General features: G+C 33.8%; 1 protein-coding gene across 1 annotated transcript in view; it reads left to right on the plus strand.

The window, feature by feature from the left end:
- The window catches only part of LOC144448303 (SCY1-like protein 2), a 153696-nt gene that overhangs the window by 122593 nt on the left and 6630 nt on the right, over positions 1-24473 (plus strand). The window contains exons 12-14 of the mRNA XM_078138490.1: positions 5689-5821; positions 9627-9745; positions 10493-10593. Coding sequence (XP_077994616.1) covers positions 5689-5821; positions 9627-9745; positions 10493-10593 — 353 coding nt within the window. The remainder of the gene's footprint in view (positions 1-5688; positions 5822-9626; positions 9746-10492; positions 10594-24473) is intronic.

Raw genomic sequence — 24473 nt, forward strand, 5'->3', positions numbered from 1 at the left:
TATTGCTAGTTAACACTACTCTACTTTCTTATTGCTAGTTAACATTACTCTACTTTCATATTGCTAGTTAACACTACTCTACTTTCATATTGCTAATTAACACTACTCTACTTTCATATTGCTAGTTAACACTACTCTACTTTCATATTGCTAGTTAACATTACTCTACTTTGATATTGCTAGTTAACACTACTCTACTTTCATATTGCTAGTTAACATTACTCTACTTTCATATTGCTAGTTAACATTACTCTGCTTTCATATTGCTAGTTAACACTACTCTACTTTCATATTGCTAGTTAACATTACTCTACTTTCATATTGCTAGTTAACACTACTCTACTTTCATATTGCTAATTAACACTACTCTACTTTCATATTGCTAGTTAACATTACTCTACTTTCATATTGCTAGTTAACACTACTCTACTTTCATATTGCTAGTTAACACTACTCTACTTTCATATTGCTAGTTAACACTGCTCTACTTTCATATTGCTAGTTAACATTACTCTACTTTCATATTGCTAGTTAACACTACTCTACTTTCATATTGCTAGTTAACATTACTCTACTTTCATATTGCTAGTTAACATTACTCTACTTTCATATTGCTAGTTAACACTACTCTACTTTCATATTGCTAGTTAACACTGCTCTACTTTCATATTGCTAGTTAACACTACTCTACTTTCATATTGCTAGTTAACATTACTCTACTTTCATATTGCTAGTTAACATTACTCTACTTTCATATTGCTAGTTAACATTACTCTACTTTCATATTGCTAGTAAACACTGCTCTACTTTCATATTGCTAGTTAACACTACTCTACTTTCATATTGCTAGTTAACACTGCTCTACTTTCATATTGCTAGTAAACACTGCTCTACTTTCATATTGCTAGTTAACACTGCTCTACTTTCATATTGCTAGTTAACACTACTCTACTTTCATATTGCTAGTTAACACTGCTCTACTTTCATATTGCTAGTTAACACTACTCTACTTTCATATTGCTAGTTAACACTACTCTACTTTCATATTGCTAGTTAACATTACTCTACTTTCATGTTACTAGTTAACATTACTCTACTTTCATATTGCTAGTTAACACTACTCTACTTTCATATTGCTAGTTAACACTACTCTACTTTCATATTGCTAGTTAACATTACTCTACTTTCATATTGCTAGTTAACACTACTCTACTTTCATATTGCTAGTTAACATTACTCTACTTTCATATTGCTAGTTAACATTACTCTACTTTCATATTGCTAGTTAACACTACTCTACTTTCATACTAGTTAACACTACTCTACTTTCATGTTGCTAGTTAACACTACTCTACTTTCATATTGCTAGTTAACACTACTCTACTTTCATATTGCTAGTTAACACTACTCTACTTTCATATTGCTAGTTAACATTACTCTACTTTCATATTGCTAGTTAACATTACTCTACTTTCATATTGCTAGTTAACACTACTCTACTTTCATATTGCTAGTTAACACTGCTCTTCTTTCATATTGCTAGTTAACATTACTTTCATATTGCTAGTTAACATTACTCTACTTTCATATTGCTAGTTAACACTACTCTACTTTCATATTGCTAATTAACACTACTCTACTTTCATATTGCTAGTTAACACTACTCTACTTTCATATTGCTAGTTAACACTGCTCTACTTTCATATTGCTAGTTAACACTGCTCTACTTTCATATTGCTAATTAACACTACTCTACTTTCATATTGCTAGTTAACACTACTCTACTTTCATATTGCTAGTTAACATTACTCTACTTTCATATTGCTAGTTAACACTGCTCTACTTTCATATTGCTAGTTAACACTGCTCTACTTTCATATTGCTAGTTAACACTGCTCTACTTTCATATTGCTAGTTAACACTGCTCTACTTTCATATTGCTAGTTAACACTGCTCTACTTTCATATTGCTAATTAACACTACTCTACTTTCATATTGCTAGTTAACACTACTCTACTTTCATATTGCTAGTTAACATTACTCTACTTTCATATTGCTAGTTAACACTGCTCTACTTTCATATTGCTAGTTAACACTGCTCTACTTTCATATTGCTAGTTAACATTACTCTACTTTCATATTGCTAGTTAACATTACTCTACTTTCATATTGCTAGTTAACACTACTCTACTTTCATATTGCTAGTTAACATTACTCTACTTTCATATTGCTAGTTAACACTGCTCTACTTTCATATTCAATTTAACACTGCTCTACTTTCATATTGCTAGTTAACACTGCTCTACTTTCATATTGCTAGTTAACATTACTCTACTTTCATATTGCTAGTTAACATTACTCTACTTTCATATTGCTAGTTAACATTACTCTACTTTCATATTGCTAGTTAACACTACTCTACTTTCATATTCAAGTTAACACTGCTCTACTTTCATATTGCTAGTTAACACTGCTCTACTTTCATATTGCTAGTTAATATTACTCTACTTTCATATTGCTAGTTAACATTACTCTACTTTCATATTGCTAGTTAACACTACTCTACTTTCATATTGCTAATTAACACTACTCTACTTTCATATTGCTAGTTAATACTACTCTACTTTCATATTGCTAATTAACACTACTCTACTTTCATATTGCTAATTAACACTACTCTACTTTCATATTGCTAGTTAACATTACTCTACTTTCATATTGCTAGTTAATACTACTCTACTTTCATATTGCTAGTTAATACTACTCTACTTTCATATTGCTAATTAACACTACTCTACTTTCATATTGCTAGTTAATACTACTCTATTTTCATATTGCTAGTTAATACTACTCTACTTTCATATTGCTAGTTAATACTACTCTACTTTCATATTGCTAGTTAATACTACTCTACTTTCATATTGCTAGTTAATACTACTCTACTTTCATATTGCTAGTTAATACTACTCTACTTTCATATTGCTAGTTAATACTACTCTATTTTCATATTGCTAGTTAATACTACTCTATTTTCATATTGCTAGTTAATACTACTCTACTTTCATATTGCTAGTTAACACTACTCTACTTTCATATTGCTAGTTAATACTACTCTACTTTCATATTGCTAGTTAATACTACTCTACTTTCATATTGCTAATTAACACTACTCTACTTTCATATTGCTAGTTAATACTACTCTATTTTCATATTGCTAGTTAACACTGCTCTACTTTCATATTGCTAGTTAATACTACTCTATTTTCATATTGCTAGTTAACATTACTCTACTTTCATATTGCTAGTTAACATTACTCTACTTTCATATTGCTAGTTAACATTACTCTACTTTCATATTGCTAGTTAACACTGCTCTACTTTCATATTGCTAGTTAACACTGCTCTACTTTCATATTGCTAGTTAACACTACTATACTTTCATATTGCTAATTAACACCGCTCTACTTTCGTATTGCTAGTTAACACTGCTCTACTTTCATATTGCTAGTTAACACTGCTCTACTTTCATATTGCTAGTTAACACTACTCTACTTTCATATTGCTAGTTAACATTACTCTACTTTCGTATTGCTAGTTAACACTGCTCTACTTTCATATTGCTAGTTAACACTATTCTACTTTCATATTGCTAGTTAACATTACTCTACTTTCATATTGCTAGTTAACATTACTCTACTTTCATATTGCTAGTTAACACTGCTCTACTTTCATATTGCTAGTTAACACTACTATACTTTCATATTGCTAATTAACACTGCTCTACTTTCGTATTGCTAGTTAACACTGCTCTACTTTCATATTGCTAGTTAACACTACTCTACTTTCATATTGCTAGTTAACATTACTCTACTTTCATATTGCTAGTTAACACTGCTCTACTTTCATATTGCTAGTTAACACTACTCTACTTTCATATTCAAGTTAACACTACTCTACTTTCATATTGCTAGTTAACACTACTCTACTTTCATATTGCTAGTTAACATTACTCTACTTTCATATTGCTAGTTAACATTACTCTACTTTCATATTGCTAGTTAACACTGCTCTACTTTCATATTGCTAGTTAACACTGCTCTACTTTCATATTGCTAGTTAACACTACTCTACTTTCATATTGCTAGTTAACACTGCTCTACTTTCATATTGCTAGTTAACACTGCTCTACTTTCATATTGCTAGTTAACATTACTCTACTTTCATATTGCTAGTTAACACTGCTCTACTTTCATATTGCTAGTTAACATTACTCTACTTTCATATTGCTAGTTAACACTACTCTACTTTCATATTGCTAGTTAACAGTGCTCTACTTTCATATTGCTAGTTAACATTACTCTACTTTCATATTGCTAGTTAACATTACTCTACTTTCATATTGCTAGTTAACACTACTCTACTTTCATATTGCTAGTTAACATTACTCTACTTTCATATTGGTAGTTAACACTACTCTACTTTCATATTGCTAGTTAACATTACTCTACTTTCATATTGCTAGTTAACATTACTCTACTTTCATATTGCTAGTTAACACTACTCTACTTTCATACTAGTTAACACTACTCTACTTTCATATTGCTAATTAACATTACTCTACTTTCATATTGCTAGTTAACACTACTCTACTTTCATACTAGTTAACACTACTCTACTTTCATATAGCTAGTTAACATTACTCTACTTTCATATTGCTAGTTAACACTACTCTACTTTCATACTAGTTAACACTACTCTACTTTCATATTGCTAGTTAACACTGCTCTACTTTCATATTGCTAGTTAACATTACTCTATTTTCATATTGCTAGTTAACACTGCTCAATTTTCATATTGCTAGTTAACACTGCTCTACTTTCATATTGCTAGTTAACACTACTCTATTTTCATATTGCTAGTTAACACTGCTCTACTTTCATATTGCTAGTTAACACTGCTCTACTTTCATATTGCTAGTTAACACTACTCTATTTTCATATTGCTATTTAACACTGCTCTACTTTCATATTGCTAGTTAATACTATACTTTCATATTGCTAGTTAACACTGCTCTACTTTCATATTGCTAGTTAACACTGCTCTACTTTCATATTGCTAGTTAACATTACTCTATTTTCATATTGCTAGTTAACACTGCTCTACTTTCATATTACTAGTTAACACTGCTCTATTTTCATATTGCTAGTTAACATTACTCTACTTTCATATTGCTAGTTAACACTACTCTACTTTCATATTGCTAGTTAACACTACTCTACTTTCATATTGCTAGTTAACACTGCTCTACTTTCATATTGCTAGTTAACACTGCTCTATTTTCATATTGCTAGTTAACATTACTCTACTTTCATATTGCTAGTTAACACTGCTCTACTTTCATATTGCTAGTTACCACTACTCTGCTTTCATATTGCTAGTTAACATTACTCTACTTTCATATTGCTAGTTAACATTACTCTACTTTCATATTGCTAGTTAACACTGCTCTACTTTCATATAGTTAGTATCATGTAATTATTTATCATTCATAAATTGTATATTTGCTATTTTGGGATGAATTTTACAGTTAAAATTTTGAATCTTTCGTAATTTGCCAAACTTTCAATTTGTTCATTTTACAGAAATCATTTCATTACAGTATCTAAATAAGTGTGTGTATAATTTCAGGTGAGAGTTCACTGTCTTGTATGTGTAGGCAGATTACTAGAGTACATGGATAAATGGTTTGTCTTGGATGAAATATTCCCTTTACTCGCACAAATACCATCTAAGGAACCACCAGTTTTAATGGCAATGTTAGGTAAGTCCAGTTTTAATGGCAATGTTTGACAAGTCTAGTTTGAAGGCAATGTTTGATAAGTCGAATTTGAATGGCATTGTTTGGTAAGTCCAGTTTGAATGGCAATGTTTGATAAGTCCAGTTTGAATGGCAATGTTAGGTAAGTCCAGTTTGAATGGCAATGTTTGACAAGTCTAGTTTGAAGGCAATGTTTGATAAGTCCAATTTGAATGGCAATGTTTGATAAGTCCAGTTTGAATGGCAATGTTTGACAAGTCTAGTTTGAAGGCAATGTTTGATAAGTCCAGTTTGAATGGCAATGTTTGATAAGTCCAGTTTGAATGGCAATGTTTGGTAAGTCTAGTTTGAATGGCAATGTTTGATAAGTCCAGTTTGAATGGCAATGTTAGGTAAGTCCAGTTTTAATGGCATTGTTTGACAAGTCTAGTTTGAAGGCAATGTTAGGTAAGTCCAGTTTGAATGGCATTGTTTGATAAGTCCAGTTTGAAGGCAATGTTTGGTAAGTCCAGTTTGAATGGCAATGTTAGGTAAGTCCAGTTTGAATGGCAATGTTAGGTAAGTCCAGTTTGAATGGCATTGTTTGATAAGTCCAGTTTGAAGGCAATGTTTGGTAAGTCCAGTTTGAATGGCAATGTTAGGTAAGTCCAGTTTGAATGGCAATGTTTGGTAAGTCCAGTTTGAATGGCAATGTTAGGTAAGTCCAGTTTGAAGGCAATGTTTGGTAAGTCCAGTTTGAATGGCAATGTTTGGTAAGTCCAGTTTGAATGGCAATGTTAGGTAAGTCCAGTTGGAATGGCATTGTTAGGTAAGTCCAGTTTGAATGGCAATGTTTGACAAGTCTAGTTTGAAGGCAATGTTTGACAAGTCTAGTTTGAAGGCAATGTTTGATAAGTCCAATTTGAATGGCATTGTTTGGTAAGTCCAGTTTGAATGGCAATGTTTGATAAGTCCAGTTTGAATGGCAATGTTAGGTAAGTCCAGTTTTAATGGCAATGTTTGACAAGTCTAGTTTGAAGGCAATGTTTGATAAGTCCAATTTGAATGGCATTGTTTGGTAAGTCCAGTTTGAATGGCAATGTTTGATAAGTCCAGTTTGAATGGCAATTTTAGGTAAGTCCAGTTTGAATGGCAATGTTTGGTAAGTCCAGTTTGAATGGCAATGTTTGGTAAGTCCAGTTTGAATGGCAATGTTTGGTAAGTCCAGTTGGAATGGCATTGTTAGGTAAGTCCAGTTTGAATGGTATTGTTTGGCAAGTCCAGTTTGAATGGCAATGTTTGGTAAGTCCAGTTTGAATGGCAATGTTTGGTAAGTCCAGTTTGAATGGCAATGTTTGGTAAGTCCAGTTTGAATGGCAATGTTTGATAAGTCCAGTTTGAATGGCAATGTTTGGTATGTCCAGTTTGAATGGCAATGTTTGGTAAGTCTAGTTTGAATGGCAATGTTTGGTAAGTCCAGTTTGAATGGCAATGTTTGGTAAGTCCAGTTTGAATGGCAATGTTTGATAAGTCCAGTTTGAATGGCAATTTTAGGTAAGTCCAGTTTGAATGGCAATGTTTGGTAAGTCCAGTTTGAATGGCAATGTTTGGTAAGTCCAGTTTGAATGGCAATGTTTGGTAAGTCCAGTTGGAATGGCATTGTTAGGTAAGTCCAGTTTGAATGGTATTGTTTGGCAAGTCCAGTTTGAATGGCAATGTTTGGTAAGTCCAGTTTGAATGGCAATGTTTGGTAAGTCCAGTTTGAATGGCAATGTTTGGTAAGTCCAGTTTGAATGGCAATGTTTGATAAGTCCAGTTTGAATGGCAATGTTTGGTATGTCCAGTTTGAATGGCAATGTTTGGTAAGTCTAGTTTGAATGGCAATGTTTGGTAAGTCCAGTTTGAATGGCAATGTTTGGTAAGTCCAGTTTGAATGGCATTGTTTGGTAAGTCCAGTTTGAATGGCATTGTTTGGTAAGTCCAGTTTGAATGGCATTGTTTGGTAAGTCCAGTTTGAATGGCATTGTTTCGTAAGTCCAGTTTGAATGGCATTGTTTGATAAGTCCAGGTTGAATGGCATTGTTTGATAAGTCCAGGTTGAATGGCATTGTTTGGTAGGTCCAGTTTGATGTCAATTTTAGGTAAGTCCAGTTTGAATTGCAATGTGTGATGAATCCAGTTTGAATGCCAGTGTTTGATAAGTCCAGTGTTATTGACAATGTTTCGTAAGTCTAGTTTCAAGGCAATTTTAAGTAAGTCTAGTTTTAATGGGAATGTTTGGTAAGTCCAGTTTGAATGGCAGTGTTTGATAAGTCTAGTTTTGATGGCAATGTTTGATAAATCGAATTTGAAGGTATTGTTAAGTAAATCCAATTTCAATGGCAATGTTTGATAAGTCAAGTGTTATTGACAATGTTTGATAAGTCCAATTTGAATGGCAATGTTTGATAAGTCTAGTTTAATGGGAATGTTAGGTGAGTCCAGTTTTAATGGCAATGTTTGATAAGTCCAGTTTGATGTCAATGTTAGGTAAGTCTAGTTTGAATGGCAATGTTAGCTAAGTCCAGTTGTAATGGCAATGTTCGGTAAGTCTAGTTTTAAGCGAGAACAATCTGCTACTGACCTTCCCATTATAAAGGCGTGTTGTAAAAAAATGACAGATGGCAGATAAAAAGCTGGACATACTTTTGTTATGTGTGAAGTGAACACTTTAAAACACTAAAGAAATGGAAAATCAACTGACAAGTGATCTCTTCCGAGGCAGTTATATTGACACCTTGAGATAATCAAGATTGATTATGGGTTGACGGAGTAAACTTTATTCATTGTTGGAAAATAATAACTTGAAAATATGTCTGCCTTCAAATCTTCCTTTTGTACATCTCCACCTTTAAACTTAAAGAGACTTAAAAGTCAAAAACAACTGGGAAGAATATTTGGATTATTTGTAGGGATGTTGATTTCAGTCTCTAGTTAGCACAACCGAACTAATGAAGTTCAGGTGCATGGTGTAGTGTCTGGGTGTCTGTCCATTCATCCATCTGTCTGTCTGTCTGTCTGTCTGACTGTCTGTGTGTCTGTCTGTATGTATGTGTGTGTGTGTGTGTGGATGACTTAAACTCAAAAGCTGCCCAATTGATTGCCTTGGTATTTGCTGGGGACATTACTTTTGGAGTTTAGTTGGGAAATTGTTCAAATGAAAATGATTGTATCAGAGATGTACGTTTTGGGTCAAAGAATGTGATTTTTGGTCAAAAAACGTAAACTCAAAAAGTACTTTGCAGATCAGTTTGAAATTTGATGGAAGATTCTGAGGGATGTTTAGATTAAGAATTGTTGATGACATCATGATCCAATCAGTGATATGCAAATTAGGGCTAAGAATATGTCTTTTAGATTAAAAATCTATAATTCCAAAACTGCTTAGCAGATGGGCTGAAATTTGGTTGGAGCATTAGTGGAATGTTTCTAGCAGTGTTATTCTGCAGTTATTGTTCAAAACATTTTGACACAATTAGCCCTAGCAACAATGACCCCGCCCTTACCAACAGTGAAATGCGTATGCATATTACAACGATAACAACAGGGATGGGTAGGTAAGTGAATAAAGATTCAAAGAATGTATGCAAATATGCCTAGCAACAAAACCATGCCCATAGCAACAGCCAAATGATGACAGTATATTGTAAAGATGAAATGTGGCATGGGTATGTAAGTCAATAATGATTCTAAAAATGTAAGCAAATATGCCTAGCAACAAGACCATGCCCATAGCAACAGCCAAATACAGTCATGCTATAACACTATTGACACTATTTTCTTATGACAGGTATCTATAAGACAACATTAGAACATAAGAAACTTGGAATTCCTAAAGACATCTTGGCTGCCAAAGTATTACCAGTTGTATTTCCACTCTGTATTGATAATAATCTAAACTTAAATCAGGTCAGTATTCTGTTTTTTATGTATAACCATAACCTCGGGCTTGTGGTCATGACTACCATCTGAGGGTGAGCAATAAATTGTGATATTGCCCTTGCTATCATGTGTTGTTATATAACTGCCATATGGTCATAGAATACACATTTAGATATTATTCCCCAATAATTTTCTTTGTTCTGCCAAGAAAAATATGAGTGAACTAAGGGGCCTTGTCACTTCACGTTGTAAGACAAGTAGTGAAAAAAACCTTTAATAATAGCTCAATAAATAGAATAATATAATTTATACCCCTCAATCATAATTTATGAAAAATCAGGTGATTTTGAATGTTTTGACTCATATTTCAAGCACTGCAGAACCAATGATGTAGACACAGGTTGTCGTGATGTAGAACCACAAAACCAATGATGTAGACACAGGTTGTCGTGATGTAGAACCACAAAACCAATGATGTAGACACAGGTTGTCGTGATGTAAAACCACAAAACCAATGATGTAGACACAGGTTGTCGTGATGTAGAACCACAAAACCATGTACCAATGATGTAGACACAGGTTGTCTGTGATGTAGAACCACAAAACCAATGATGTAGACACAGTACAGGTTGTCATGACATAGAACGGTCGACCAAGGTATACAATCCATATTTTCTGTTCAAAAGCAATAACTTGGCTAGTGTATGGTATAATATACTAGTATATTAAATGACTTAAATGTATCTTTCTAATTTTTTATTTCTATATTTTTAGTTCAATGCATTTATGACAGTGATGAAAGATATGATGAAACAAGTAGAGACTGAACAAAGGAATAAACTACAGCAATTGTTAACAATGCAGAAAGAGCAGAAGTAAGTAGCAAAGTGTACCTACCAGTAATGTAATTAATTTATTTCATTTTAGTTTATACATAATATTTTCCGTAAGCCATAAGAGTCCATTCCTCTTTGAATTTGCTGGCAAACTCTCATTTTACACACGTGTATACAATTTGCTGGCAAACTCTCATTTTACACATGTGTATACAATTTTCTGACAACTCCTTCAGGGGATGTACATGTATGTATGTCATCATCAAAACATTATATAATGGCAATAAAGGAATTTGTCAGAATGTTTGCCAACTAGGCGGTCAAATACATGTAGAACTGTGGTTACCTTGCCATGAAGAGCAACTGTAATTGCTATGCATAATTTTCCCATTTAAGCTCCTTTATTGACATTAGCAAGCACATGCCCAAAGCCCCAGTCTAGTTCAAGCTGGGTATGGAGAACATTGTTAATTTTGCCTCTGCCTACGGAGTCAAACCCAACCACCTTCCCCATTAAATTATTTGTGTCATCAGGTAGCATTTTGCGGGACACATTGAACCTTTGATTACATAATTTGATTGTTCTCCATTGTCGGTGTTAGCTACTGGTTTTATTAGCTTTTCACCTTTGTTTTGACATCGTGGTTGGCATGGCAATGTTTCTATATCCTTTTCAGCATTTGGTGCTATACATGCCGTACGATGCTTGTTACTAATGTACGAAAGCCTATTAGGATTTCGCACTTCACACTTCACACTTCACACTTCCCACTTCCCAGTTCACACTTCCCACTTCATACTTCCCACTTCATACTTCACACTTCACACTTCCCACTTCACATTAGCATTTAAAGGCAACGATGACCTGATTACATATTTACTTGTTAGGTAAAAAAGTGTTGATCATTCAATTGCAATTCAAAATTTGTCTCTTGCATACTTGTGGCTCAAAATAATTTTGTTGAACATTTATCTGACTGCTATTCTTTGTATGTGTTGTAGATTCGATTTTTCTAACAATTTAGTTTCCAATACCGTCCTTGTCATTGTTTGAGCCTGGGCCCTTTCAACTGACTTATATCCCATAAACAGACTGGGCCTTTGCCTGAGCACCCGCTGTGACTTCAGAACCGTTGGAATCGTTCAGTGGACCATTCCATACGGCTTTAGGGGGGCACTGAGTTTGTGCCTAATAAATTCTATTAATATCACCCTCTTCAAACAAAAGGGTGGGCCCTTAGCTGAGCATGGGCTCTAACGCACACAAGTATGGTATGTACAATATTTACTAAATTGTACCAACCATTTTTATAATGATTTCTTTCTCAATAATCATTGATGATGGAACTTGTACAAAAATATGTATTTAGTGACTAAATAAGAGAGTTGGAATAAAAATTAAACCAAGTGTCTAAGATATATTTCATTGTTTGTGTAATGGAGGATCCGAAAATTGAATTTTTGAATGACAAAAAAACTAACATCCAAGTTGGGAAGTTGTCAATGGCAATTCACATATACCACATGTTCATCACATACTAAGAAATAGCACACAGTCTTTGAATTTCAAAAGTTTATTTAACAACTAAAAAATTGCAGTGTATTTCACAATACAGTGTAAAAAATAGCTTTTTGAATGACAATACAACAGAGTCTGAAAATTGATAAACAAGCTGGCCCTTCGCTATAACAGTGTGTGCGCATGCATGCATGTGTGTGTGTGTGTGTGTGTGTGTGTGTGTGTGTGTGTGTGTGTGTGTGTGTGTGTGTTTTGGGCATGTATTTCATCATATTTTTGCTCCTTGAGGATTTGGGTACAGTCAAGATATTGAAGTGGCTGTCACGTTTATCTTGTATACATCAATGCTAAAATATCTACGATAAAACTTGTCATTACAAGTGTCAGCTTCTATCAAAATGCATTCTCTTGTTGATATACTAAGTATATAACAGTAAATGTTTACTACATTGATGAACTTTCATGGATACAATCTGCACATTATGACTTTACACTATGGTTTGGTCAAAGATTGGCTGACTACCTTCGCATCTTGTCATTTGAACAGCCCTCTCTCAATATGGTTACAAATTCCTTCCACCTAGAATTCATGATCTCAATGCCTTCGTAATGCTTTTAAACTAACAATTACTGATTAAGTAAAATGCATCACTCTAAGATAACTCAAAGATATATCTATGCAGGCATAACATTATTAACTTACTTCTGGTTCAGCATGACAAGTTTTTGACAACTGTCCATATTCTTTATTCTGTTACACACTACATGCATCAGTTATCATGTATGTGCCTTCAAGGATTGTAGGTTTTCGGTAATTTGGAACAAATTACAATTATTCAAACTATTCAAATATAACTATTCAACATACAAAATATAATGAATATCAATGGGTTGGATCTCATTATCTGTAATTTACCAGGTACCGGTTAACAACCTTTCAAAACTTATTCATGATTATGACAGCTAGAGCCAGCACTTCAAAACTAGTGGTTCCTTGTACAAATTGCTTCCCATTGCACTGATTACAGCAAATATCAAAAATAAATAAAAAAGTGTTTTAATACCTATCAAGAAGTCACACTGAAAGTTGGAGAGTGGAACTTGATATAACACAAGGTTTATGAACAAAGACTAAATTAAACATTTTTAACTCTGCATGATTCAAGACTTCTGAGTTCTGTTAACTGTCAGTGTGAGTGTTACTAGGCTCTGGTGATTTTTTTTGTCATGGCTACCACTGCCAAATGGTTGACTCTCACCATGTGTTGCCATTTCACTATCCATCACTTCACTAACATTCACTGAATGGTTACTATTGTCATCCTTTGGTGCCATTTCACTATCCATCACTTCACTAACTTTCACTGAATGGTTACTATTGTCATCCTTTGGTGCCATTTCACTATCCATCACTTCACTAACATTCACTGAATGGTTACTATTGTCATCCTTTGGTGCCATTTCACTATCCATCACTTCACTAACTTTCACTGAATGGTTACTATTGTCATCCTTTGGTGCCATTTCACTATCCATCACTTCACTAACTTTCACTGAATGGTTACTATTGTCATCCTTTGGAGCAGTTTCATCCATTTCATCCTCATTTTCCTGATAACTGGTCATAAGGTATAGTTTACACTTACTCGGAAACAAACCGTGACATCTTAAATACTCTTGATAATCACATGCTTCACCTTTTAAGTTTGTAAACTGTTCTATTACTACTCTTGCAAAGTTGCCAATTTGCATTTTCATTTCTTCTATTTTCCCATACTTCTCAATCCCTCTACAAAATAGTTTCAGTGACTCTGCTTTAATTTGTTCCACGGTTATAGACTCCGTTGGATTTAACTGAATACATCTCGTGCCACCTCCATCTTTCATGCGCACTTGTTTATATCCTTGGCCACTTTCAGCATGCAACCATCCTTCTTGGATTTTGGTACATGGAACTTTCTTTCGTGCACCAGTTGATTGAGTCAAGGACTGTTGAATAAGCACACCAACAAAAAACAGATGAGAATTCAATATGCATAATTCTCGTGGTATTATTTATAGTATGAAGATGACTAAGGTTGAACTGAGTTTGACTACAAGTGTGAACAGGAGAATTAAATTGCATAAATCTATTGAGTAAAACAGGCAATAAATAGGGGACAAGTTAGTATATCTGAACATGTGATGGATACAACCTATGTGAAATCTGAAGTATGAAGTGGGAAGTGGGAAGTATGAAGTGGGAAGTGGGAAGTATGAAGTGGGAAGTATGAAGTGTGAAGTGGGAAGTATGAAGTGGGAAGTATGAAGTGTGAAGTGGGAAGTATGAAGTGGGAAGTATGAAGTGTGAAGTATGAAGTGTGAAGTGTGAAGTGTGAAGTATGAAGTGGGAAGTGGGAAGTATGAAGAATGAACTGTGAATTGTAAAGTTCAAATTTTGAAGTATCAGGTGTAAATCCATCCTGATTTAATGCAAACTTTTCAAAACTACTCTGTTATCATTACATAGCATACATTAGATAGTATATATCCTAAGCAGAGTCAAACTATCTCACACATCATAATTACCAAACAAACTGTGCCGTTCCCGAGTCAAACATTAAATACTCTGCTTTGACGAGTGGCAAAATATTCTGATACACAAATCACATCACCGGCAATACTATAAAAAAAGGGTTATATCACGTAAATGTGACGCAACGAATGCTACAACTCATGTACGTCATACGTCAAGGCAGACACAAGATGAGATAATCAATGGTCTTAAAATCTGTACATCCTCCATTTCAAGATGATAATGTTTTCTCTTTGCAAAATGATATCAAAGTAGGACAACCACGAAGTAGAATACTGTTCAAAGTTCAGCACAGAACAGTACAGTACACCTAGTATTACTCTGATAACTATCAAATCACTTCCGTTCGTCTGACTCTCGATCACTGGTCACACCAAAAATGTCCGCGTGGTGTGGAACTATGATTAAAGTTACTCGATTTCTCATCTGGGGACATGCAAACAGCTAGACACACTATTCTGGTTTAAGTATCTGTAAATCGTTTACATATTACGATAACATGGTTTTCTAATGAAGTAAGAACTGAACTTACCTGTTGAAGCTCGAGCTCTGGCTCTGTGGCCATGGATGATGACGCCATTTTGACACTAATGCAATGCCCATGATGCATTGCGTGCAAATAAAGTTAGAAGTAAGTAGTGTGAAGTGTGAAGTGCGAAGTGCGAAGTACGAAGTGTGAAGTTCTAATAGGCTTTCGTACTAATGTCATTATTCATTTGTTGTTCCTGCAGCTTTAATACAGCTTATATGTATCAAGCTGTTCTGTAAATCTTCTTTGGTTACTCAGCACAACCACAATGGCCATTTCCCCTTGTTCAATTACCCCAACCTGAATACTATACATTCAGCTCATTTTGAATACAAATTAATTACCTAGCTATGTCTGCCAAGCTTAGGCCAGGTTCTCCCCAGGTAGCTATGGTAACAGACACCTGCCAGCTCATCCAGCATGTTATCTTTTCAGTGTTTTATATCCCAGACAACAAACACAACATCTCAGACGTTATTCAAAATGCTGTCTCCACCAAACAAACCATATGTCTGTACCTAATAAACCATGTCTGTGAGTGTTACATTGTAACATTCAGTCCGTACCTAATAAACCATGTATGTGAGTGTTACATTGTAACATTCAGTCTCCACCAAACAAACCATGTCTGTGAGTGTTACATTGCAACATTCAGTCTGTACCTAATAAACCATGTCTATGAGTGTTACATTGTAACATTCAGTCTGTACCAAATTAACCATGTATGTGAGTATTACATTGTAACATTCAGTCTCCACCAAACAAACCATGTCTGTGAGTGTTACATTGCAACATTCAGTCTGTACCTAATAAACCATGTCTATGAGTGTTACATTGTAACATTCAGTCTGTACCAAATTAACCATGTCATGTGAGTGTTACATTGTAACATTCAGTCTGTATCTAATAAACCATGTCTGTGAGTGTTACATTGTAACATTCAGTCTGTACCTAATAAACCATGTCTGTGAGTGTTACATTGTAACATTCAGTCTGTACCTAATAAACCATGTCTGTGAGTGTTACATTGTAACATTCAGTCTGTATCTAATAAACCATGTCTGTGAGTGTTACATTGTAACATTCAGTCTGTATCTAATAAACCATGTCTGTGAGTGTTACATTGTAACATTCTGTCTGTACCAAATTAACCATGTCATGTGAGTGTTAGATTGTAACATTCAGTCTGTACCAAATTAACCATGTCTACATGTGAGTGTTACATTGTAACATTCTGTCTGTACCAAATAAACCATGTATGTGAGTGTTACATTGTAACATTCTGTCTGTACCAAATTAACCATGTCTGTGAGTGTTACATTGTAACATTCAGTCTGTACCTAATAAACCATGTATGTGAGTGTTACATTGTAACATTCAGTCTGTACCTAATAAACCATGTCTGTGAGTGTTACATAGTAACATTCTGTCTGTACCTAATAAACCATGTCTGTGAGTGTTACATTGCAACATTCAGTCTGTACCTAATAAACCATGTCTATGAGTGTTACATTGTAACATTCAGTCTGTACCAAATTAACCATGTCATGTGAGTGTTACATTGTAACATTCAGTCTGTATCTAATAAACCATGTCTGTGAGTGTTACATTGTAACATTCAGTCTGTACCTAATAAACCATGTCTGTGAGTGTTACATTGTAACATTCAGTCTGTACCTAATAAACCATGTCTGTGAGTGTTACATTGTAACATTCAGTCTGTATCTAATAAACCATGTCTGTGAGTGTTACATTGTAACATTCAGTCTGTATCTAATAAACCATGTCTGTGAGTGTTACATTGTAACATTCTGTCTGTACCAAATTAACCATGTCATGTGAGTGTTAGATTGTAACATTCAGTCTGTACCAAATTAACCATGTCTACATGTGAGTGTTACATTGTAACATTCTGTCTGTACCAAATAAACCATGTATGTGAGTGTTACATTGTAACATTCTGTCTGTACCAAATTAACCATGTCTGTGAGTGTTACATTGTAACATTCAGTCTGTACCTAATAAACCATATATGTGAGTGTTACATTGTAACATTCAGTCTGTACCTAATAAACCATGTCTGTGAGTGTTACATAGTAACATTCTGTCTGTACCTAATAAACCATGTCTGTGAGTGTTACATAGTAACATTCTGTCTGTACCTAATAAACCATGTCTGTGAGTGTTAGATTGTAACATTCAGTCTGTACCTAATAAACCATGTCTATGAGTGTTACATTGTAACATTCAGTCTGTATCTAATAAACCATGTCTGTGAGTGTTACATTGTAACATTCTGTCTGTACCAAATTAACCATGTCATGTGAGTGTTAGATTGTAACATTCAGTCTGTACCAAATTAACCATGTCTACATGTGAGTGTTACATTGTAACATTCTGTCTGTACCAAATAAACCATGTATGTGAGTGTTACATTGTAACATTCTGTCTGTACCAAATTAACCATGTCTGTGAGTGTTACATTGTAACATTCAGTCTGTACCTAATAAACCATGTCTGTGAGTGTTACATTGTAACATTCAGTCTGTACCTAATAAACCATGTCTGTGAGTGTTACATTGTAACATTCAGTCTGTACCTAATAAACCATGTCTGTGAGTATTACATTGTAACATTCAGTCTGTACCAAATTAACCATGTCTGTGAGTGTTACATTGTAACATTCAGTCTGTACCTAATAAACCATGTCTGTGAGTGTTACATTGTAACATTCAGTCTCCACCAAACAAACCATGTCTGTGAGTGTTACATTGTAACATTCAGTCTGTACCTAATAAACCATGTCTGTGAGTGTTACATTGTAACATTCTGTCTGTACCTAATAAACCATGTCTGTGAGTGTTACATTGTAACATTCAGTCTGTACCTAATAAACCATGTCTGTGATTGTTACATTGTAACATTCAGTCTGTACCTAATAAACCATGTCTGTGAGTGTTACATTGTAACATTCAGTCTGTACCAAATTAACCATGTCTGTGAGTATTACATTGTAACAATTGATCAGTCTGTACCTAATAAACCATGTCTGTGAGTGTTACATTGTAACATTCAGTCTGTACCTAATAAACCATGTATGTGAGTGTTACATTGTAACATTCAGTCTCCACCAAACAAACCATGTCTGTGAGTGTTACATTGCAACATTCAGTCTGTACCTAATAAACCATGTCTATGAGTGTTACATTGTAACATTCAGTCTGTACCAAATTAACCATGTATGTGAGTGTTACATTGTAACATTCAGTCTCCACCAAACAAACCATGTCTGTGAGTGTTACATTGCAACATTCAGTCTGTACCTAATAAACCATGTCTATGAGTGTTACATTGTAACATTCAGTCTGTACCAAATTAACCATGTCATGTGAGTGTTACATTGTAACATTCAGTCTGTATCTAATAAACCATGTCTGTGAGTGTTACATTGTAACATTCAGTCTGTACCTAATAAACCATGTCTGTGAGTGTTACATTGTAACATTCAGTCTGTACCTAATAAACCATGTCTGTGAGTGTTACATTGTAACATTCAGTCTGTATCTAATAAACCATGTCTGTGAGTGTTACATTGTAACATTCAGTCTGTATCTAATAAACCATGTCTGTGAGTGTTACATTGTAACATTCTGTCTGTACCAAATTAACCATGTCATGTGAGTGTTAGATTGTAACATTCAGTCTGTACCAAATTAACCATGTCTACATGTGAGTGTTACATTGTAACATTCTGTCTGTACCAAATAAACCATGTATGTGAGTGTTACATTGTAACATTCTGTCTGTACCAAATTAACCATGTCTGTGAGTGTTACATTGTAACATTCAGTCTGTACCTAATAAACCATGTATGTGAGTGTTACATTGTAACATTCAGTCTGTACCTAATAAACCATGTCTGTGAGTGTTACATAGTAACATTCTGTCTGTACCTAATAAACCATGTCTGTGAGTGTAATACATTGTAACATTCAGTCTGTACCTAATAAACCATGTCTATGAGTGTTACATTGTAACATTCAGTCTGTACCAAATTAACCATGTCATGTGAGTGTTACATTGTAACATTCAGTCTGTACCTAATAAACCATGTATGTGAGTGTTACATTGTAACATTCAGTCTGTACCAAATAAACCATGTATGTGAGTGTTACATTGTAACATTCTGTCTGTACCAAATTAACCATGTCTGTGAGTGTTACATTGTAACATTCAGTCTGTACCTAATAAACCATGTATGTGAGTGTTACATTGTAACATTCAGTCTGTACCTAATAAACCATGTCTGTGAGTGTTACATAGTAACATTCTGTCTGTACCTAATAAACCATGTCTGTGAGTGTTACATTGTAACATTCAGTCTGTACCAAATAAACCATGTCTGTGAGTGTTACATTGTAACATTCAGTCTGTACCAAATTAACCATGTCTGTGAGTGTTACATTGTAACATTCAGTCTGTACCAAATTAACCATGTCTACATGTAAGTGTTACATTGTAACATTCTGTCTGTACCAAATAAACCATGTCTGTGAGTGTTACATTGTAACATTCAGTCTGTACCAAATAAACCATGTCTGTAAGTGATACATTGTAACATTCAGTCTGTACCAAATAAACCATGTCTGTGAGTGTTACATTGTAACATTCAGTCTGTACCAAATTAACCATGTCTACATGTGAGTGTTACATTGTAACATTCTGTCTGTACCAAATTAACCATGTCATGTGAGTGTTAGATTGTAACATTCAGTCTGTACCAAATTAACCATGTCTACAAGTGAGTGTTACATTGTAACATTCTGTCTGTACCAAATAAACCATGTCTATGAGTGTTACATTGTAACATTCAGTCTGTACCAAATTACCCATGTCTGTGAGTGTTACATTGTAATATTCAGTCTGTACCTAATAAACCATGTCTGTGAGTGTTACATTGTAACATTCAGTCTGTACCTAATAAACCATGTCTGTGAGTGTTACATTGTAACATTCTGTCTGTACCAAATAAACCATGTCTGTGAGTGTTACATTGTAACATTCAGTCTGTACCAAATTAACCATGTCTGTGAGTGTTACATTGTAACATTCAGTCTGTACCTAATAAACCATGTCTGTGAGTGTTACATTGTAACATTCTGTCTGTACCAAATAAACCATGTCTGTGAGTGTTACATTGTAACATTCAGTCTGTACCAAATTAACCATGTCTGTGAGTGTTACATTGTAACATTCAGTCTGTACCTAATAAACCATGTCTGTGAGTGTTACATTGTAACATTCAGTCTGTACCTAATAAACCATGTCTGTGAGTGTTACATTGTAACATTCAGTCTGTACCAAATAAACCATGTCTGTGAGTGTTAGATTGTAACATTCAGTCTGTACCTAATAAACCATGTCTGTGAGTGTTACATTGTAACATTCAGTCTGTACCAAATTAACCATGTCTACAAGTGAGTGTTACATTGTAACATTCTGTCTGTACCAAATAAACCATGTCTGTGAGTGTTACATTGTAACATTCAGTCTGTACCTAATTAACCATGTCTGTGAGTGTTACATTGTAACATTCAGTCTCCACCAAACAAACCATGTCGATGAGTGTTACATTGTAACATTCAGTCTGTACCAAATAAACCATGTCTATGAGTGTTACATTGTAACATTCTGTCTGTACCAAATTAACCATGTATGTGAGTGTTACATTGTAAAGTCAGTCTGTACCTAATAAACCATGTATGTGAGTGTTACATATTGTAATATTCAGTCTGTACCTAATAAACCATGTATGTGAGTGTTACATTGTAACAATCACTCTACCAAATTAACCATGTATGTGAGTGTTACATTGTAACATTCTGTCTGTACCAAATTAACCATGTCTGTGAGTGTTACATTGTAACATTCAGTCTATACCATATTAACCATGTCTGTGAGTGTTACATTGTAACATTCAGTCTGTACCAAACAAACCATGTCTATGAGTGTTACATTGTAACATTCACTCTGTACCAAATTAACCATGTCATGTGAGTATTACATTGTAACATTCAGTCTGTACCAAATTAACCATGTCATGTGAGTGTTACATTGTAACATTCTGTCTTTACCAAATAAACCATGTCTGTGAGTGTTACATTGTAACATTCTGTCTGTACCAAATAAACCATGTCTGTGAGTGTTACATTGTAGCATTCAGTCTGTACCAAATAAACCATGTATGTGAGTGTTACATTGTAACATTCAGTCTGTACCAAATAAACCATGTCTGTGAGTGTTACATTGTAAAGTCAGTCTGTACCAAATAAACTATGTCTGTGAGTGTTACATTGTAAAGTCAGTCTGTACCAAATAAACCATGTCTGTGAGTATTACATTGTAACATTCAGTCTGTACCAAATTAACCATGTCTGTGAGTGTTACATTGTAACATTCAGTCTGTACCAAATAAACCATGTCTGTGAGTGTTACATTGTAAAGTCAGTCTGTACCTAATAAACTATGTCTGTGAGTGTTACATTGTAAAGTCAGTCTGTACCTAATAAACTATGTCTGTGAGTGTTACATTGTAACATTCAGTCTGTACCTAATAAACCATGTCTGTGAGTGTTACATTGTAACATTCTGTCTGTACCTAATAAACCATGTCTGTGAGTGTTACATTGTAACATTCAGTCTGTACCAAATTAACCATGTATGTGAGTGTTACATTGTAACATTCAGTCTGTACCAAATTAACCATGTCATGTGAGTGTTACATATTGTAACATTCAGTCTGTACCTAATAAACCATGTCTGTGAGTGTAACATTACATTGTAACATTCAGTCTGTACCAAATTAACCATGTCTACATGTGAGTGTTACATTGTAACATTCAGTCTGTACCAAATTAACCATGTCATGTGAGTGTTACATTGTAACATTCAGTCTGTACCTAATAAACCATGTTTGCTAGTGTTACATTGTAACATTCTGTCTGTACCAAATAACCTTGATACATATTGTGATTGACAGTTCCACGAGTAGAATGTTATTATAATGATAGTTAATATGATGTGGATATATACTTACATCATTCTGTCTCTATTGTTATGCAGTCCATCTACTGTTAATGAATACCATGTAATTTGTATTTCAGAGGTGCTCTATTGTTAACATTGAATACAATGTACTTTGTATTTCAGAGGTGCTCTATTGTTAACAATTAATACCATGTACTTTGTATTTCAGAGGTGCTCTATTGTTAACAATGAATACAATGTACTTTGTATTTCAGAGGTGCTCTATTGTTAACAATGAATACAATGTACTTTGTATTTCAGAGGTGCTCTATTGTTAACAATTAATACCATGTAATTTGTATTTCAGAGGTGCTCTATTGTTAACAATTAATACCATGTACTTTGTATTTCAGAGGTGCTCTATTGTTAACATTGAATACAATGTACTTTGTATTTCAGAGGTGCTCTATTGTTAACAATGAATACAATGTACTTTGTATTTCAGAGGTGCTCTATTGTTAACAATGAATACAATGTACTTTGTATTTCAGAGGTGCTCTATTGTTAACAATTAATACCATGTAATTTGTATTTCAGAGGTGCTCTATTGTTAACAATTAATACCATGTAATTTGTATTACAGAGGTGCTCTATTGTTAACAATTAATACCATGTAATTTGTATTTCAGAGGTGGTCTATTGTTAACAATTAATACCATGTAATTTGTATTTCAGAGGTGCTCTTTTGTTAACAATTAATACCATGTAATTTGTATTTCAGAGGTGGTCTATTGTTAACAATTAATACCATGTAATTTGTATTACAGAGGTGCTCTATTGTTAACAATTAATACCATGTAATTTGTATTTCAGAGGTGGTCTATTGTTAACAATTAATACCATGTAATTTGTATTTCAGAGGTGCTCTTTTGTTAACAATTAATACCATGTAATTTGTATTTCAGAGGTGGTCTATTGTTAACAATTAATACCATGTAATTTGTATTTCAGAGGTGGTCTATTGTTAACAATTAATACCATGTACTTTGTATTACAGAGGTGCTCTATTGTTAACAATTAATACCATTTACTTTGTATTACAGAGGTGCTCTTTTGTTAACATTTTAATACCATGTAATTTGTATTTCAGAGGTGGTCTTTTGTTAACAATTAATACCATGTACTTTGTATTTCAGAGGTGCTCTCTTGTTAACATTTTAATACCATGTACTTTGTATTACAGAGGTGCTCTATTGTTAACAATTAATACCATGTACTTTGTATTTCAGAGGTGCTCTCTTGTTAACATTTTAATACCATGTACTTTGTATTACAGAGGTGGTCTATTGTTAACAATTAATACCATGTAATTTGTATTTCAGAGGTGGTCTATTGTTAACAATTAATACCATGTAATTTGTATTTCAGAGGTGCTCTATTGTTAACAATTAATACCATTTACTTTGTATTACAGAGGTGCTCTTTTGTTAACATTTTAATACCATGTACTTTGTATTACAGAGGTGGTCTATTGTTAACAATTAATACCATGTAATTTGTATTTCAGAGGTGCTCTATTGTTAACAATTAATACCATTTACTTTGTATTACAGAGGTGCTCTTTTGTTAACATTTTAATACCATGTACTTTGTATTACAGAGGTGCTCTCTTGTTAACATTTTAATACCATGTACTTTGTATTACAGAGGTGGTCTATTGTTAACAATTAATACCATGTAATTTGTATTTCAGAGGTGCTCTATTGTTAACAATTAATACCATTTACTTTGTATTACAGAGGTGCTCTTTTGTTAACATTTTAATACCATGTAATTTGTATTTCAGAGGTGGTCTATTGTTAACAATTAATACCATGTACTTTGTATTACAGAGGTGCTCTTTTGTTAACATTTTAATACCATGTAATTTGTATTTCATGCAGAGGTGCTCTATTGTTAACAATTAATACCATGTACTTTGTATTTCAGAGGTGCTCTATTGTTAACAATTAATACCATGTAATTTGTATTACAGAGGTGCTCTATTGTTAACAATTAATACCATGTAATTTGTATTTCAGAGGTGCTCTATTGTTAACAATTAATACCATGTAATTTGTATTTCAGAGGTGCTCTATTGTTAACAATTAATACCATGTAATTTGTATTTCAGAGGTGCTCTATTGCTAACAATTAATACCATGTACTTTGTATTTCAGAGGTGGTCTATTGTTAACAATTAATACCATGTAATTTGTATTTCAGAGGTG

The sequence above is a fragment of the Glandiceps talaboti genome, chromosome 17 (genome assembly GCF_964340395.1).
Source record: "Glandiceps talaboti chromosome 17, keGlaTala1.1, whole genome shotgun sequence".
Taxonomy (NCBI): domain Eukaryota; kingdom Metazoa; phylum Hemichordata; class Enteropneusta; family Spengelidae; genus Glandiceps; species Glandiceps talaboti.